Raw genomic sequence first — 17,656 nt, 5'->3', positions numbered from 1 at the left:
TATCTTCCTTTCCCCAGAGTTGAAAAAGAATATGCCTGAAAAAGGCAGCCTACATGTGATAGATTAGAGACTCCATATAAATCCGAGCAAAGCAGAGCGGGTCGAATTGTGTGTGTAACCAATCTGGCTATTTCTCACCACAACTGTTTACAGCATGAGAAAACTGCGGCCTGCCCAGAACAAGCTGAGGCGGCAGCTGTTAATGGTGAAGACATTTAGCCAAACCTGTGAAAAACGAAAGTAAATACAGAGCTCAGCCCAAGGTGTTCTGATTTAAATGCATATCTCGCTGGGTCCCTCGGTTTGAGTGTTTAGGCCCAGCAGGAGAACTGAGGTGGAAATTGGAGAGGTGGTTTGGAAAGTTGGGTTGCTTGGAATTTGGCATGTCCCGCTGTGGGCAAAAACCTCAGACCATGCTGATGGAAAAGGTCTCGATGCATATCCAGTACAGCTTGTAGCTTCTGAGAAAACATACTGTATTCCATGTTCCATATGTTGCTGTGTTTATATGATACCAGGTACACTTAAGGGTTAACATACACAGATTAGAATGGGGCCCCTATGCTCATGGGGCCCGTGCCTCGAGCCGATCAGGATCAAACTGCTGGCAGTCGGCAGAGTTAATAGCCTGCAGTACTGCATTCTAATCACTGCGCCTCCAGGGCTTCCTACTGACTATGAAAGCTGTGTTGGTGAATTCAAGGGTACTTCAGCACAGATTGTTGCTTTATACCATTTCAGCTAGTGAGTCGTTACACTGGCAGTAGTTCTTCGGGATTTCAATTAGGGTCTTTCCCAGGCTTTGAGAGAGTGAGGGTGGCACTGCCAGTTTGTAAAGAAGGTGCTCAGCCACTGAAGGACAGGGTCCACCTAAGTTTGTTTCAGAGAGTCCAAGTATAGGCCAGACAAGGAATAATGGATGGAAACTGATCAAGGAGAGAGATTCAACCTAGAAATAAGGAGAACATTTTTGAGAGTGAGAACAGTCAACCAGTGGAACAGAAGTTGCCTTCAGAAGTTATGGGAGCTTCATCACTGGAGGCTTTCAAGGGGAGATTGGACTGCCATTTGTCGCGGATGGTTGTAGGGTCTCCTGCTTGGGTAGGGGGTTGGACTAGATGACCGACAGGGTCCCTTCCAACTCTCCTAATCTATCTATGAATATCTGCTCCACGTTTGTACTCTTGAAGGGGCAGGGATGGTAATTCCCAAAATTTCTATCCAACATGAGTTGGGGGTTATTGGAATTGCTCTGTGTACCTGTGGAGGATCTAGGTTGAGAAGAAGTCCATTCATGTAGGTAGAGCGAATGTGAACAGAAGGATGCAGAATTTTGACAAAGACTTCTGAACCTTGTAAGCAGGGTAGGATCGCTGGTGTAATAAATCAATTTGGATGTAAAATTCTTTGTATTCAGGCCTTAAGTGGGACATTGTCTGCCTCATAAGCCCCATCCTTTTTCTGGAAAGTTCTACTTGTGTTGCAGGGATAGATCATCATGAACCAAAGAGCACCAATGAGATTTTTTTAAGCACGGAAAAAGCAGGAAGATGACACTCATTCAGTAACATATACTAAAAACAACTTCTCTGAAAGGAATTGTTAGGTTATAATAAACTTTGGTTAATATATCGGACTAAAATGTAGTTTATTGTACAATCTAGAGCTATACTCATCTATCACCACTCTTGCATCATGACTTGAGTCATTTCTGCATAAATGTAAACTCTGTTCTTTAATATTTTTAAATGTTTCCATTCCTTCAGCAGCTCTTCTTGCCCTGCCCATCTATTGGAAAAACTGAGGAACCCCTTAGTGTGACCTTGTTGAGTGGCTGAGCCTGTTCCTTGGGGTCCCAGCAGAAGACAAGAAACAGTCTGAATAAGTCTTTAGCATCCAAATTGAGTCAAGCTCAATTATCTCACCTTAAGGGGCAGACTAGGCTTGGAATAAAAAGGGATGCGGTGGCTCAGTGGTTAAGACGCTGAGCTTGTCGATCAAAAGGTCAGCAGTTGGAATCCCTAGCACTGTGTGAGCTCCCGTTACTTGTCCCAACTTCTGCCAACCTAGCAGTTTGAAAGCATGTAAAAATCCAAATAGAAAAATAGGAACCACCTTTGTTGGGAAGGTAAAAGCATTCCGTGCCTCTTTGGCATTGGGTCATGCCGGCCATATGACCACGGAGATGTCTTTGGACGGTGCTGTCTCTTCGGCTTTGTAACGGAGATGAGCACCGCCCCCTAGAATAGGGAGCAACTAGCACACATGTGTGAGGGGAACCTTTACCTTTACCTAGGCTTGGAATGGTATAATCAGGCCTGAATTTAAAAGTGGTTGAGGCCAGAACTCTCAGGCACAAGTAATCAGGGACTATACTTTAAGTTCCAGTTAAGATGATTTATTGCTCATGCCTTTACACAAGAATCTAATGATTCTTAAATTCTAATGATACTTTAAGACGAATTTAGTCAGCACTAAATGATCACTAGATAAGAGTTAATGGAATTCAACAGAAGTTGGACTTAGAACATTTGTGGAAATGTAATGACTCCAAGCTGATTCCTCTCTTGACTCCACCCCATGCTCTGCCTGTCGTCCTCCTAGGAATTAGGAAAAGTACCAGGCTTAATAGATTATTCTGAGCTGTAGAAAAGATTGGAGGAAAAAAAAGATCTGCTGTAATAACCTTAGAGATATATTGGGTGCAGAGTACCCAGTGGCTACATTTCCTTTTCCATTTCAATAAACCTGGTTAAAGAAGACACTTAGAATCTTGCCACTCAGTGGTGAAGGACTGGTTTAGGCTTGATAGTATAGTTATAAAGAGGTGAAGCAATTTGGGAAAATTAATCCCTACCTCTATTACATATGTAAAAAATTAAGTTAGATTGAAAATGTCTCTCTGTACATTCTGGTTCAGAGAATGTTATCTGGTTCTTAGCTGGTTATCTGGTCTTAGCTTTCTCAATTAAACGTTAGTATAGTTCTTAATCCAAGGGACTAATCCAAGGGATGTAGTGGCTAAGATGCTGAGTTTGTCAATCGGAAAGGTCAGCAATTTGGCAGTTCAAATCCCTAGCACCACGTAATAGAGTGAGCTCCCAGCTTCTGCCAACCTTGCAGTTCAAAAGCATGTAAAAATGCAAGTAGAAAAATAGGAGCCACCTTTGGTAGGAAGGTAACAGCGTTCCGTGTGCCTTCGGTGTTTAATCATGCTGGCCACATGACCACGGAGACGTCTTCGGACAGCGCTGGCTCTTGGGCTTTAAAATGGAGATGAGCACCGCCCCCTAGAGTTGGGAACAACTAGCACATATGTGCGAGGGGAACCTTTGCCTTATTTTATAATTCTTAATAATTTTTATTCTGTGTTTCTTTAATCTTTTAATTGGCTTTTATGTTTATAATTTGTAAGCCACCCAGCATTTTGTAGAGTAGATGGATAGTATAAAAGTATAATGAGTAAATGAATATAATGAATGAATACTACTAAAGCCAAACCAAATGATTTGCATTATGACTGAATGTGATGTGTTGTACCCAGCCAATGACTAAAATAAACATAATAGCTCCGTATAACCTTTAGAAGGAATTGTCAAGTCTACAAATTTTACTGAACCACAATACAATTGTATTGGGCTTATATACATGTTCCACCAGCTGGCACACGTGGATGGCTTTATCTAGTCTTCGGAGCCAAGTAGGGTTGGGCCTTCAAACCAGGTCATCTGATCAACTCTACAGGAAAACTAAAATGACCTTGCGTCAGCCTGTGATCGCAGGTTTTTTTTTTCCAAGTCTGTCCTTATGTCTTTCCTTTCATCCTTTTTTTGCCCAATGGAAAAGGGAGAAGAAGTGAGCGGTCTGGTTTCAGTCTATTGTACTACTCCCCACGTCCCTTGAGGTAACACATGTTTATTGCTATTTCATAATCTGGTGCTTCCCTAGCAACCTCTGAATTCTCCAAGATTATCTCCCTAGTTTTCTGTAGTCAGTTCAGTACTTAGATGGGTGACCCATATGACATTTTAAGACTGTAGGCTAGACAGAACTAATAATAATAATAATAATAATTCCAGAATAAGGCAATGAGAAACCACTTCCACAAACCACCCCAAAATGTCAAGATGAGGTGACGGCCACCAAGTTTCAGTCAAAGGAGACTTTTTCTAATAGGAATCCAATGATTGTGCTTTGGGGAAATCGTGGTTTCTGGCTTGGCATTGCATGTTAATCAGGCTTATTTTGGGTCCAACAAACGATGGTTTGAAGAAGTACGGAATTGGGGCCCATCACTGATTGAAGTCCTGTCAATGGAGTCCCCCAAATTACATTTCAGTGTTTAGTGTGAAGTCCTATCAGTGTTCTAGCAAGATCCCACGTAGTAAGTTTTCTGGTAGGTCCAGCTCTTACTGATGGGATTATTCAGCTCAATTATCCAGATTTGCTTTTGGTGCCTGCCTAGCGCATCTGCTTTTACAGCACTCAGAAACTATAATTAGCAGATCAGGGTTTCTCTGCAAGTAATATATCTAATGCTGCATATTGCCCCACCCAGTCAGTCTGTCTGTCTCTCTCCTCACCCCTCCCTCCCTCTCTCTCTGTCTTCCTTCCCTTTCTCTCTTCATTCCTCCCTCCTCCCCCTCTCTGTCTGTTTCTTTCTCTCTTTTTCTCTTTCTGTCTCTCCCTCTACCCCCTCCCTCTCTCTCTCATTCCCTCCCTCCCTCTCCTGTCTGTCTGTCTGTCTCTCCCCCTCTCTCCTCCCCCTCTCTCTGTCTCTCCCTCCCTTTCTCTCTCTCATTCCCTCCCTCTCTCCCCCTCTCTGTCTGTTCTTTCTCTCTTCTCTCCTTCTTTTTCTGTCTCTTTCAGTCTCCCTCTACCCCTCCCTCCCTTCTTTCTCCTTCCCTCCCTCTCCTTCCCTCCTCTCTCTCCTGTCTGTCTGTCTGTCTCTCTCTCTCTCTCCCCTCCCTCCCTCTCTCTGTCTCTCCTCCCTTTCTCCTTCCTCTCCCTCTCTCCCCCTCTCTATCTGTTTCTTTCTCTTTCTGTCTCTTTCTGTCTCTCCTCTACCCCTCCCTCCCTCTCTTTCTCCCTCCCCTCTCATTCCCTCCCTCTCCTTCTGTCTGTCTGTCTGTCTCTCTCCCTCCCTCTCTGTGTGTCTCTCTCTCTCTGCATACTAGAATTAGCCTGGCGGAACTTAGATATTCATCTTGTTATAAGGTCTTAGGGGTCTTGCAGTTCATGTAGAAAACATTAACATTTCCTCCACGTCATGATGCCTTCGAACCTTTGCAAGATATTTTTTATCACGATGGAAGGCCTCCTCCCATAGTTTACCCTCTATTGCAATCAGATTATGGAACATCCGCTGTTTGCTTTCCATCTTAATCAAAACTCTGCATCTTTTCCACCATAATATAAGAGCAGAGGGGCGCAAGTGGCAGTGTCAGTGGTTAAATGCGCACTGCAGGTGACTTCAGCTGACTGCAGTTCATGCAGTCAGCTGTTCAAATCTCACCGGTCCGGGGTTGACTCAGCTTCCCTCATCCGAGATGGGTAAAATGAGGACCGGTTGTTGCTGGTGGGAAATAGCTGACTCGGTAAAACCGTTAGAGAGGGGCTGAAAGCCTATGAATGAAGCTGGGTATTTATTATAAGTCTAATGCTATTGCTATAATAATACCAGAAATGCTCAGGGGATGGAAGAGGCCAAGATTATCGCGTCCGGCTTTGTTCTTTCCCAAATGGCCGATCAGATGCACACAGGTAGGGATGGAAAGGCACTGCCAATCACATTTTCCTTGGCATCCTGCGTCTCTTAATGCTATCAACGTACGGCCACAATCGACTCCAACATTCCTTTGCTAAGTGAGATACTTGTAAGTGAGTTCTGCCCATTTTACGACCTCCTGGCCACCATGGCTAAGTGAATCACTGCAGTTTTTAAGTCAGTAACACAGTTGTTAAGTGAATCTGGCTTTCATTGACTTTGCTTGTCAGAAGGTCCCAAAAGGGGATTGTGTGACATTGCAAACCATCGTAACTTTGATTAATGTGACCATGGGTGTATGCCACAGTCGTAAGTGGGAACTAGGAATGAATTCCGTGGCAGGTGATCTAAAGAGACTTGATACAGTCTTCTAAATTACTGATTTATGCATTGTTTGAGGAATGCATAGTTTGTCGTTAGGTCCAGAAATGCCCACTTTTCACGGAGGAATGGAACAGGTTGAGCTCCCCAAACATTGCTGTCTGTGAGTTACCCCACTTGTTCTATCTTTACCTTCGGGGAGGAAGAAAGAGTGAATCCTTGATGCTTTGTTTCCATGCCTCTGTATAGTTGCTGTCTAGAACTTAACAGGGTCGAAAGGGGATCCTATTACCCCAATTTTATTTTATCACGGCACCTCTCGAAACTCACTTTTCCTGCATCCATCCATCATACTCTCTCCTCTCTCTTTCTTATATTTCTTTCTTTTCTCTTCTCTCCTTTCTTTCTTCTCTCTTTCTCTTCTCTCTTTCCCTTTTTCTCTTTCTTTTCTTTATCTTTATTCTCTTCGCTCTCTCTTCTTCTCTTTCTTTTTCTTTCATCTTACTCTCTCTCTTTTCTTTCTCTCTTCTCTTTCACTCTCTCTTTCGCTTCTCTCTCTTCTCTCTTTCTTCTCTTTCTTTTTTTCTTCTTTTTTTCCCTCTTTTCTCCTCTCTCCTTCCTTCTTTCCTTTCTTCCTTTCTTCTATAACCAAGAATCAAGATTAAAGCAGAATAGGGGGTGGGGAAGGGAACTACAGCAAGATTTCATCTCTTGAGAGACCAGCCTGGGCTGAAATGGAGGCTGAAAAAGACTCCAATGATCTTGAAAACAGGAAACTGAGTGGCAGTGTGTTCTCCAGCCCTCGGTCGCTGTGAATAAGCCATTGAGAAGCAGAGGCAGTGAGAGCTTTGGCCAAAGCGAAGGTAAAGATGGGAAGGGGAGGGGTACACTCTTTCAAATAAAAAAAAAACCCTTTGGCTAAGAACAAAAAAAGGGGATCACTTTTTCCCCTCCTTTGCACAAGCCAATCGCGCATTTTGTTTCTTTTTCCTCTGCTCAAAGCAGAACGGAGTCCTCAATATTCTTCCCCTCCACCCGTTCCTGTCTGTGTTTGAGAAGCTCGGAGCCAGCCGACTGTGTTGGATTTCAGGCAGCTCTGGGCCCCAATTTCTTGCCCTTTACAATATTCAAAAGTGGTCCTTCCCAAGATCAGTGCAAGAGTCAGCCATTCATCCCCTTTGGGGAACTGCAGTCCGCCCCCCCCCCCCCCCCGCTTCCCCATTTGGAAGAGAAAATGAATCGGGGCCGTAGGAGGGGAAGGCTGGCCCTGCCTGCCTCCTCCCATCTCTCTCCAAAGGGATGAATCATATTCCCACAATTGCAATTAAATTTTCTGCTCTCACAGAATTCTGTGGGGCAGTGAGCAAAACCGTGACGTCTGATCTTGGGTCAAGAGGGAGGAGGGAGGTGTCTCCCCTACCTCCCCCTGCCTGTTGCTGTCATCATTCTTCAAAACTGATTCCAGACCAAACTTTTGAGGCTGGCCGAAAAGACGACCCTCTTCGAGAAGTAGCTTAGAAAACCAATTTGGGGGCATTCCTTTATTGTTATAATTTTTTTAAAAAAGCACTATTATTTTTGGTTTCCTTTTTACTGGACGGTCTTCCCTCCGTATCATCTCTCAACAGCGGCATTTTCTTCTGAGTTGGGTTGCCTTGCCTTCTTTCCCTTCTTCTTTTTGGTGAGTCTGTTTGAGACATCCAGCCTTGGCTGTTTCTCCCCCATCTTCTCCCCTTTTCTGGATGCAAGGTCTCTTCTTCTCTCTCTCTCTCTCTCTTTTTTAAATAGAGAGAGACTCGAGAACGTTCAGTGAGAAGTTTCAAGGAAGACTTGCTGTTCTGTTTTTCTTAAAAATAAATAACTTTTTGCACGGCTAACCGTCTCCTCCTGCGCCTCCATCCTGCTTGCTGGTCTAACTTTCCATACAAGCCACCCTGTTCCAAGAAGGTTTTTTTAAAAAAAAAAATCAACCAGCTGGAGTGCTGCTGGGCTGTGTTTTCTTCCTGGCTGAACTCTGCAATTCAGAGAAGGGATCTCTCCAAAGCACAAGGAGAACCCTCGGCCAAGGCATCCGGGAGAGGCTTCTGGACTGCTTGATCCTCTCTAGGAGTGAATGGTTGACTTGGCTCCCTTCTGCTGCTTCTTTGTCTGGACAAAATGTACGAGCGGCACAAGAGACGATACAGCCTGTGCGAGATTTCCAAAGAAGAGAGAGCTGTGGAAGTGGTGCTACTGAAGGTAGGGCATGGCTTGTGTCTTCTTCGGCTGAGCTGCACCTCCTCCGTTCGTATCCCACCTTTAAGGTGATCAGGGTCAGATCCTGGGTAGTCTTTTTCCCCTTTCTTCCTTTTTCTTGTGAAGGGAGTCTTGGGTTCTCATGAGGGATTGGTCTCTTGCCAAGGACAGGATTTGAAATTGAGAGCAGCAGTGGCATATCTAGGACAAGACATGGTTACTTAGAGGCATGTTCTTTGTAAGATAACCAAGGACTTGAGGATTTTTCAGTAGACAAAGAGAATCATTTGCTAGGTTTGTATGGGTAATTACTTAGGTAGAGATAAATGTTCCCCTCGTACAAATGTGCTAGTTACCTTCCCACCAAAGGTGGTTCCTATTTTTCTACTTGCATTTTTACATGCTTTCGAACGGCTAGGATGGCAGAAGCTGGGAGAAGTAATGGGAGCTCACTCCATTACATGGCGCTAGGGATTCGAACCACCGAACTGCCAACCTTTTTGCTTGACAAGCTCAGTATCTTAGCTACTGAGCCACCACGTCCCTATAAATTACTTAGATGTCTCTAATATATGTATATGCATATGTATATGTATATGTTTTTTATTGAAAGGGTTAGCAGTCCTATGTATAGGAGGTCTGGTGCAAAAACACAATGACGATGATAAATACCAATTTAAAAAAAGTGTATGGTCCCGGCGGTATATATATTATGCTTTGTGTATTCTTCTTGTCAGTTGGCATCATTTTTTCATGCTAGCTAAGTTTGTGGTTGGTTTCGGTTAATATTTTGATCAGAAAATTGCTTACCCATATTTTGATATTATTTTTGTGCTATGCATTCTGCTTCTGATTTTTTCTTTTTTTCAAGGGTGTATTAGGGTGGAATCCGGGCTCTGCTTCTGCACCCTTGCTACAACTAGCCCAAGAAGGAATGGCCTTTCCCATGTTACTCAGCCCAATTTATGGCTAAATGGTTGGTCAGGGATTTATTGTTTATGTAGGCTTCCATTGCTTATGTCCCACTAAATCCATCACCATTGAGTTTCATGGCAGAGAGCAGGGCTGAATCCATTTTCATTTCTTTCCCCATTTTATTTTATTTTGTGCATATCCACTTTTGCAACTTCCTATGAATATCTATTCCTCCCCCCCCCAATAATAATAATAATAATAATAATAAAACTTCTTGGAATTTTAATACGGACGTCCTATTTTAATAATACACCAACTATCACCCTCTCCACCTACTTTGAAGTTGATATGTATGTACGTATGTATGTACCTACCTACCTACCTACCTACCTATCTATTTATCTATTTATCTATCTATCACCTGCTCTGTCTCCTGGTCCCAAAGTTTTCAGTCTGTTTTTATTTGACTCCCCCCCCCCACTCTCCTGATTGAAATCTGGAGTTAGTTTTGTCTTTAAATAAGGAGTGTGGAGGCGGATACCTCTCTTGGCTAACGGTCCCTGGCATTTTTCCTCTCTCCTCCTTTCCCCACGCGGATGCTTTCCAAGCTAAAATTAGCAGCTGTTCCATCAAACAGTAAGGTGGCAGTCTGAGAATGTTTTGTCACTCTGAAGAGCTTGACTTTCCTGGCAGAGAAAGAGGCAGTTGAAAGAAAGCAGCCAGTGGAATGGCTCACACAGTCTGGCTTGGATGTATTAATCCAGAGAAATGGGAAAGAGCCTAAAATGGAGGCTTCGAGGGGAGAGGTCATGTATCATTTCCCAGATCTTTTTGAACTGGAATAGCAAGTTTTTTAAAAATGGAATTTAATGAAAGGAAGCAGCGCAGAACCCAAGGATTTGGATCATCCATTGCATTAGACCAGTGTTTCTCAACCTTGGCAACTTGAAGATGTCCGGACCTCAACTCCCAGAATTCCCCAGCCAGCGAATGCTGGCTGGGGAATTCTGGGAGTTGAAGTCCGGACATCTTCAAGTTGCCAAGGTTGAGAAACACTGCATTAGACGCAGAACATAGAATATAGAATCATAGAACTGGAACATGGAGGTCTTCTAGTCCGAACTCCCTACTTAGGCAGGAAACCCTACACCAGTGGTGGGGTTCATTTTTTTTTACTACCAGTTCTGTGGGCGTGGCTTGGTGGGCATGGCTTGGTGGGCGTGGCTTGGTGGGCATGGCAGGAGAAGGATATTGTAAAATCTCTATTCCCTCCCCACTCCAGGGGAAGGTTACTGCAAATCCCCATTTCCTCCCGATTAGCTCAGAGGGCAGAGAATAGATGGGGGCAGGGCCAGTCAATGGTGGTATTTATCAGTTCTCCGAACTAGTCAAAATTTATGATACTGGTTCTCCAAAAACTGGTCAGAATCTGCTGAATATCACCTCTGGCCTACACCACTTCAGACAAATGGTTATATAATCTCTTCTGAAAAACGTCCAGTGTTGGTGCATTCACAACTTCTGGAGGCAAGTTGTTCCACTGATTAATTGTTCTAACTGTCAGGAAATTTCTCCTCAGTTCTAAGTTGCTTCTCTCCTTGATTAGTTTCCATCCATTGCTTCTTGTTCTACCCTCAGGTGCTTTGGAGAATAGCTTGATTCCATCTTCTTTGTGGCAACCCCTGAGATATTGGAAGATTGCTATCATGTCACCCCTAGTTCTTCTTTTCATCAAACCAGACATACCAATTCCGGCAACCATTCTTCCTATGTTTTAGCCTCCCCTAATCAGCTTTGTTGAAAAGTTCTCAGTGATGGAGCACCCACAACCCCAGGAGGCAAGCTGTTCCACTTCTTAATTATTCTCACTGTCAGGAAATTTCTCCCTACTTCTAGTCTGAATCTCTCTCTAACAAACTTCCACCCCACTACTTCTTATCCTGCCCTTGGCTAGGCACACCCAGCTCCAGTGGTGTGTTTCAAAGATTGTTCGAACCTACTCTGTGGGTGTGGCCTCCTTTGTGGGAGTGGCTTGCCACCCATGGGACCGGATGGGAGTGGCTTGCCGCCCATGTGACCGGATATGAAGATGCCACGACACTTGTCAGAACCACCTTAAATTACCTCACACACAGCACTGGCATGCATAAGAATATGATGTAAACTTGTTTTTTAAAAGGCATCTTTGGTTTGCATTAAAACAACTTCAACACACGGAATGTTCTGATTGCCCCACAAACGCAGTAGTCATCCTTACCTTTCACAGAGGCACCGAGTTTTATAAATATGAGCATGATAGTGTAGAATAATCATATCCAAGGACCAGTGGTGGGTTTCAAAAAATCTTGGAACCTCTTCTGTAGGTGTGGCCTGCTTTCTGGGTCCACTGGTGGAACCTCTTTTAACCAGTTCGTAGATTTGACGAACCGGTTCTACCGAATAGGTGCGAACTGGTAGGAACCCACTTCTGCCCAGCTCCCTCAAACCGCTCATCAGATGATTTAGCCCCCCCCCCCAGACCTTTTATAACCTTCGTTGCTCTTCTCTGCACACTTTCTAGGGTCTCGTGTCTTTTTAAAAAAAAAAAATGTGGTGACAAGTTAATAAAGAAAACCAAACAAAGCATCCTTCAGCTTTGCAGAAAATCAGAGAGAAGTTGTTCAGTTGAGCTAGGACTTGGAGAAGTATCCTGGTTTGCAAGAACAGCCCCAGTCTTCCGTGTTGAAAAATTTCAATTTTTCACAACTGTTGTGAGAAAACAGCTTAGACATACAGAAATGAATGTTTAGAATAGAATAGAATAACAGAGTTGGAAGGGACCTTGGAGGTCTTCTAGTCCAACCCCTGCTTAGGCAGGAAACCATTCAGACAAATGGTTATCCAACATCTACTTAAAACCTCCAGTGTTGGAGCATTCACAACTTCTGGAGGCAGGTTGTTCCAATGATTGATTCTTCTAACTGTCAGGAAATTTCTCCTCAGTTCTAAGTTGCTTCTCTCCTTGATTAGTTCCCACCCATTGCTTCTTGTCCTACCCCCAGGTTTAATTTTGCAAGATTTATCATACCAGGTTATGCAGGACCTTGATCATGGATGGGAAGGCACTGTGCTCAGTGCCACTGTTACTATGATCTTACCCTTCCAAGCGTTTAACTGTCATTAGGCACTCAAGCTTTTTACTGCAGCCCTAAGAACAAGATATGTCCTTCTTGGGAAGGAAAGGTAGCATTTGTAGCTGTATTCCGTGCCCCGCATTCCCTCAGTTCTTTCAATTCTGTCCCTTTGAATGGTGGGAACTGCACAGATACGATTGTAAGTCATATATATTAACTGTCACGTTGTTAAGTTAAAGGTAAAGGTTCCCCTCACACATATGTGCTAGTCATTCCCGACTTTAGAGTGGTGCCCATCTCCGTTTCAAAGTCAAAGAGCCAGCACTCTTGAGCCAGTTTCGAACTGCTAGGTTGGCAGAAGCTGGGACAAGTACGGGAGCCCATTCCATTATGCAATGCTAGGGATTCGAACCGCCAAACTGCCGACCTTCTGATCCACACGCTCAACATCTTAGCCACTGAGACACCACCGCTTCACGTTGTTATCATTGGCAATTAATAGAGGTGCCCTTAAGTTTTATGTAGCCTGTTGTGCTGGAAATCAAAACTTGGAATTGGGGGCCATAGTGCAATGCAGATGCAGCTTTTGACAAACAGGAAAAAAAAGCATGTCCTTTGCACCTGGAAGCTAAATTAAAACATGATTAAAGGAAATGTGAAACCCAGGGTTTAAAAAGGAAACGAACGTTAAAAATAATCTGTTCCCTTCCCCCTCCTCCCCGGTCCGTTTTGGTGAAATTACTTGCTATAACTGTGTTTCAGAAGTTTGAATCCCACAAAGGACTTGATTCTTGGCAGGGAGGTATGGACTGAGGCTGGAGCAGAGCACTAAAACAGTAGCTGGAGGTAGGTTCTCTTTCATAGCAGGTGATAGTAAAGACTCTGGAGTCCTGCGGTCCAAGCAGGTATGAGTCAGGTGGAGCTGCTTTGGGCCTTTGAAAGGCTCTGCCTTCTCCAGAGGTGGTGCGATGATTTGCAGTGTGACATGGAGGGACGGGGGAGGGAGGAGGGGGGCGGAGAGAAGGGATCATATACATGATTTGATTCTGTACTGTCAAGTCATTGTTGACTCTTGGTGACCACATATTCTCCAGGGTGATACTGTATGTCCCTAACCTGGTCAGTCAGGTAATGTATGCATTATCAGTGTAGCATAGCACTTATATACCGCTTTATAGCCCTCTCTAAGCGGTTTACAGAGTCAGCCTCTTGCCCCCCAACATTTTGGGTCCTCATTTTACCCACCGCGGATGGATGGAAGGCTGAGTCAACCTTGAGTCTGGTGGGATTCGAACTGCCAAATTGCAGGCAGCTGGCAGGCAGCAGAAGTAGCTTGCAGTACTGCACTCTAACCACCACACCATCGTGGCTCATTGATGTAACTCAGTCCATCCACCTGTCTATGGGTTGTCTAATTGCATCCTTCTGTTCTCCCTCCCTTCCTCCATTCCTGTTCTTCCATCTGTTCCTCCCTCCCTCCTTCCCCTGTCATTTCCCTCCCTCCCTCCCTTCTTTCCTCTTCCCTACCTCACTCCCCCTTCTCTCCCTCCTTCCCTTCCTTCCTTCCTTCCTTCCTCTTTCCTTCCCTCCTCCCTCCCTCTTCTCTCCCTCCTTCCCCTGTTACTCTCCCCTTCCTTCCTTCCTTCCTTCCTTCCTTCCTTCCTTCCTTCCTTCCTTCCTCCCCTCCATCCCTCCCTCCCTACCCCGTCACTGCCCTCCCTCCCTCCCTCTTCTCCAAAGAGTTAAGCTTCTACATAATATGTCTGAATGAAATGTGTAACAGAATGGGAATCATATTGATTCTGCTTTTAATTCAGCATAAAGGAAATGAAGCAAATATTAGTGTTTGTCCTGAGGTTCCTCATCACTTAATATTAAAGATTAATATGCCGTGTTAAAAAAAATTCTATTTTCTTGATTCGTTGGAAGTCTGTGAAGTGTGACCAAGTCGAGATAAAGAGTTTTGTTAATTTATTTCAATAATCAAATTTTTATGACCACCCACCTCACGGGAAACAATCCAATAAAACAGTAAATAAATACAACATGGCCTAAAACCATAATGTAGTAATTATCACAAGAGCATTCAAAACAATAAATGCAGAACTGAAACAGAACAAGAAGATACACGGTGTGTGGAAAGATTCCCATTAATTTGTCACCTCTCTCCCTTGCCTTAGATTAACGTGACAACTGGTGCCCCGTTGAGCCTTCTCCAGATTCCTTATTGTTGGAGCAGAAGCATCCTTGCAACCTGCAGGTAAGAGAAAACCGTTTTTCTTGCCATTGGAAATAAGAGGAGGGCTGTGCTGTTTCCAAATCTTATATTTGGGGAGCTGCCCAACGCAGATCATTTGTCAGACTGCAGTAGCCTCTGCTACCAAGTACTGTCCAACACAGGGTGTCAAAAATCAAGAGGGTTGTGTTTGAGGAATGCAAACATCTGGGTGGGGTTGAAGGAGCTTCTGGTTAGACTTCTTGAGAGCACCAATCAGCATTCTCCCAGATAATTAATTAATTAAATTCTTCGGGCTCCGAACCGGTAGTAATGGGCAGGAATGCACCCCCCCTTTTTTTAAGTAATCTTTATTAGTTATACATTTTTTAAAGAGTAAACATACAATACAATTTTAAACATACAACCCCCCCCCCCCCCGCGGTTGACAGTCATTCACAGCCCAACTTTTTTTTTCTTCCTCTTGTTAGGTCTCTAAGCCACATCTTCTCATTACAAAATTCAGGGATCTATTACAATACCCGTGTTCACTTTTAACTTCCCCGTTTTAAGTCCCTGCTGTTCTCCATTACCTTAACTGGAATTTATGGTATATGTGGGCGACAAGGAGGAATGCACCCTTGATTTCAGTTAAAAGCCCAACAGACTTGATGTATATGATCAATTGACTGACAATTGAACTGGATGTTATGGTGGAGAACAAAGAGGCGGTGATCAAGGATGTGATAACGACTGTAGCCCCTCAAGGGGGAAGAGAATTTTGATTCCAAAATTGTAAAAGAATTTTGCCATCCTTGATCTGAAGCCTTCGGCAAACATGTCTCAACCTCAAATCTGGCTTCTTAAATTGAGAGTCATTCTCTGATGTCCCAGGGAGAGCAAATCTCCAGGGATGGAAGTGTTGATGTTGGGGCATCATCTCTAGGAACATCAGTGGAGACTCGGGATGTGGCAACATGCCAAGCTCAAATGATGTGTGATCCAAGATCAGAACAAACAAACTGTTTTTCAGTTGTGTTCTTGTGTTGTAGCCCGGGGAATATTCTGAACTTTGAAACAAAGCTTCCTCCCTCAATTTTCATTTTAAAGCCAGAAAGGTAGATTGAGATATAATCCAAGATGAGTGTTGACTGCCAGAAAATTGATGAAGAGAATGATGAAAGAAATTTAAATCCCAAGAACGTCCCAAAGGGGCTTTTCCAAGGCAATGGACTTTCTTGGGGTTTTCACTTTGCAAACATTCACTTATCTCATCCAAGAAGCTTCTTCAGTTCTTGGATGATTGATTCAATTCTCAGCTTCTTGGATGAGAAGTGAAACATTTTCAAAGGAAAAAAACCCAAGAAAATCCATTGCCTTTTGGAAAAAAAAGCACCTTGGAACAACCATGACCTGGATGATTGAGAATCTCCATAGACATTTAAATGTAAAAGTACCTTTTTTTTACCAAAGTATGTGTTCTTATTAGGTAGACATTGCTGAGAGCATTGATTTTCCATGTGTTGGATCTTTAGTTCCCCAGTTTTTTCAGGCAGATAACTCCAAATTCTGGGATTTGCACCCAGCACATCTGGAAGCCACCTATTTCTGGAAAGCAGGTCTATGTTCCATCCTTCCCAGCCAGAGAATTAAGTATGATGCTACTTTGGACACCAAAGAAAATCATGATCATCATTTTGATCGGTTTGTAAATGTGTGAGAATGAGAGAGGCTGGAGGAAAATGAATATTGATCCAGAAATATCAAACCTATTTTGCTGGTCAGAAGACATGAGAATAACTTCAAATTATAGCTCAGAACATCAGGATTTGATGCACTGGTTTCATTCCAGATGTGCCTTGAAATAAGATGACGATGATCCATGACAGAGTGTTAGTGGTGTATAATTCGTTTTGAAGACTTCCTCATATTAGAAAAGGCAGAAATTAGATAAGAAAGAATAAAACCAGCAAGATATTTTAGCCAGTGGCACAACCTGTAGGACTAACTTGTGTGGCTTCTCATGTGGATCATGGGAGGTTTTTAAGATAAGATGGAAAACTGTTGTCTGAAATGGTATAGGTCAGTGATGGCGAACCTATGACACGCGTGTCAGTGCTGACACGCGTAGCCATTTGGGGTGACACGCACAGGATTTCATGCGATTCATCCTCGGCTCCTGCACGGCCGCCGAGGATGAAAGAATCTGTGCTGGAGGAATGGGGGGGGCGGGACGTGTGATCTCCCCCGCCCACACTCACTTACTGTATCGCAGCCGCCCCTTTCTGAGCGCAGGGGCTGCTGGTAAGGCATGCATGCCGTGCGTACACACGTCATCAGCGCGGCGAGGGAGGACCCGCAGGAGAGGAGCGCGGGAACAGTACGCGCCTTCTCCAGTCAGGCCGGCACAGAGAGTCTACTCCTGGACTGTCGGTTACGACCGCACCACAGCAGGGAACAGCGGAGTGCCAACGGGAACTGTGAGCGCCATTAGCAGCAACTATTAGGGTGCCATGGACTTGTAATTGCCCACAATAACTGAGATAAGTGAGGGGGAGGTTGTGTTAGCTGTTAGGCTAGTTAACCCCTAATTGGCTATCTATAATTCTATCTGCTGTCACTGGCCCACTGATGGAGCACCCAAAAAATAAAAAACAAAGGTTAAGTAAAGGGAGTGGTAGTGGCAGTGGCCGACCCTTTCAAGAGACATGGAGCGAGATGTATGGCATTATAGAAAAAAATGGCAGATCATTTTGCGTTCTATGTACTGAAACGGTAGTAAGCAGAACGTGGAATATAAATAGACATTTGAAACTAATCATTCCCAGCTCTTGGAAAAAAGTGAGGATGAAAGAAGTTACTAAGCAGGTATGTTAATAATTTGTTTTTGGTTTATTAAATACAATTATATATTGCAATTATACATTTTTGTAGTTTAAACTATAAATTGCGCAAAATTATGTTTTTGTCGAAGTGACACAGAACGCGAGTTATGCTCGATTTTTTGCCGATTTTTGACACACCACGCAAAAAGGTTGCCCATCACTGGTATAGGTTCTCTGCTTGAGCAGGGGGCTGGACTAGAAAACC

At 43.8% G+C, this 17,656-nt stretch overlaps 1 protein-coding gene across 1 annotated transcript in view; it reads left to right on the top strand.

Moving 5' to 3' along the window:
- Positions 1-17,656, top strand: part of LOC116519576 (A-kinase anchor protein 13-like) — a 204,194-nt gene that overhangs the window by 174,899 nt on the left and 11,639 nt on the right. The window contains exon 10 of the mRNA XM_032233524.1: positions 14,532-14,611. Coding sequence (XP_032089415.1) covers positions 14,532-14,611 — 80 coding nt within the window. The remainder of the gene's footprint in view (positions 1-14,531; positions 14,612-17,656) is intronic.

This window comes from Thamnophis elegans, chromosome 16 (assembly GCF_009769535.1).
Source record: "Thamnophis elegans isolate rThaEle1 chromosome 16, rThaEle1.pri, whole genome shotgun sequence".
Taxonomy (NCBI): Eukaryota; Metazoa; Chordata; class Lepidosauria; order Squamata; family Colubridae; genus Thamnophis; species Thamnophis elegans.
This window is presented reverse-complemented; position numbering and strand designations above follow the sequence as displayed.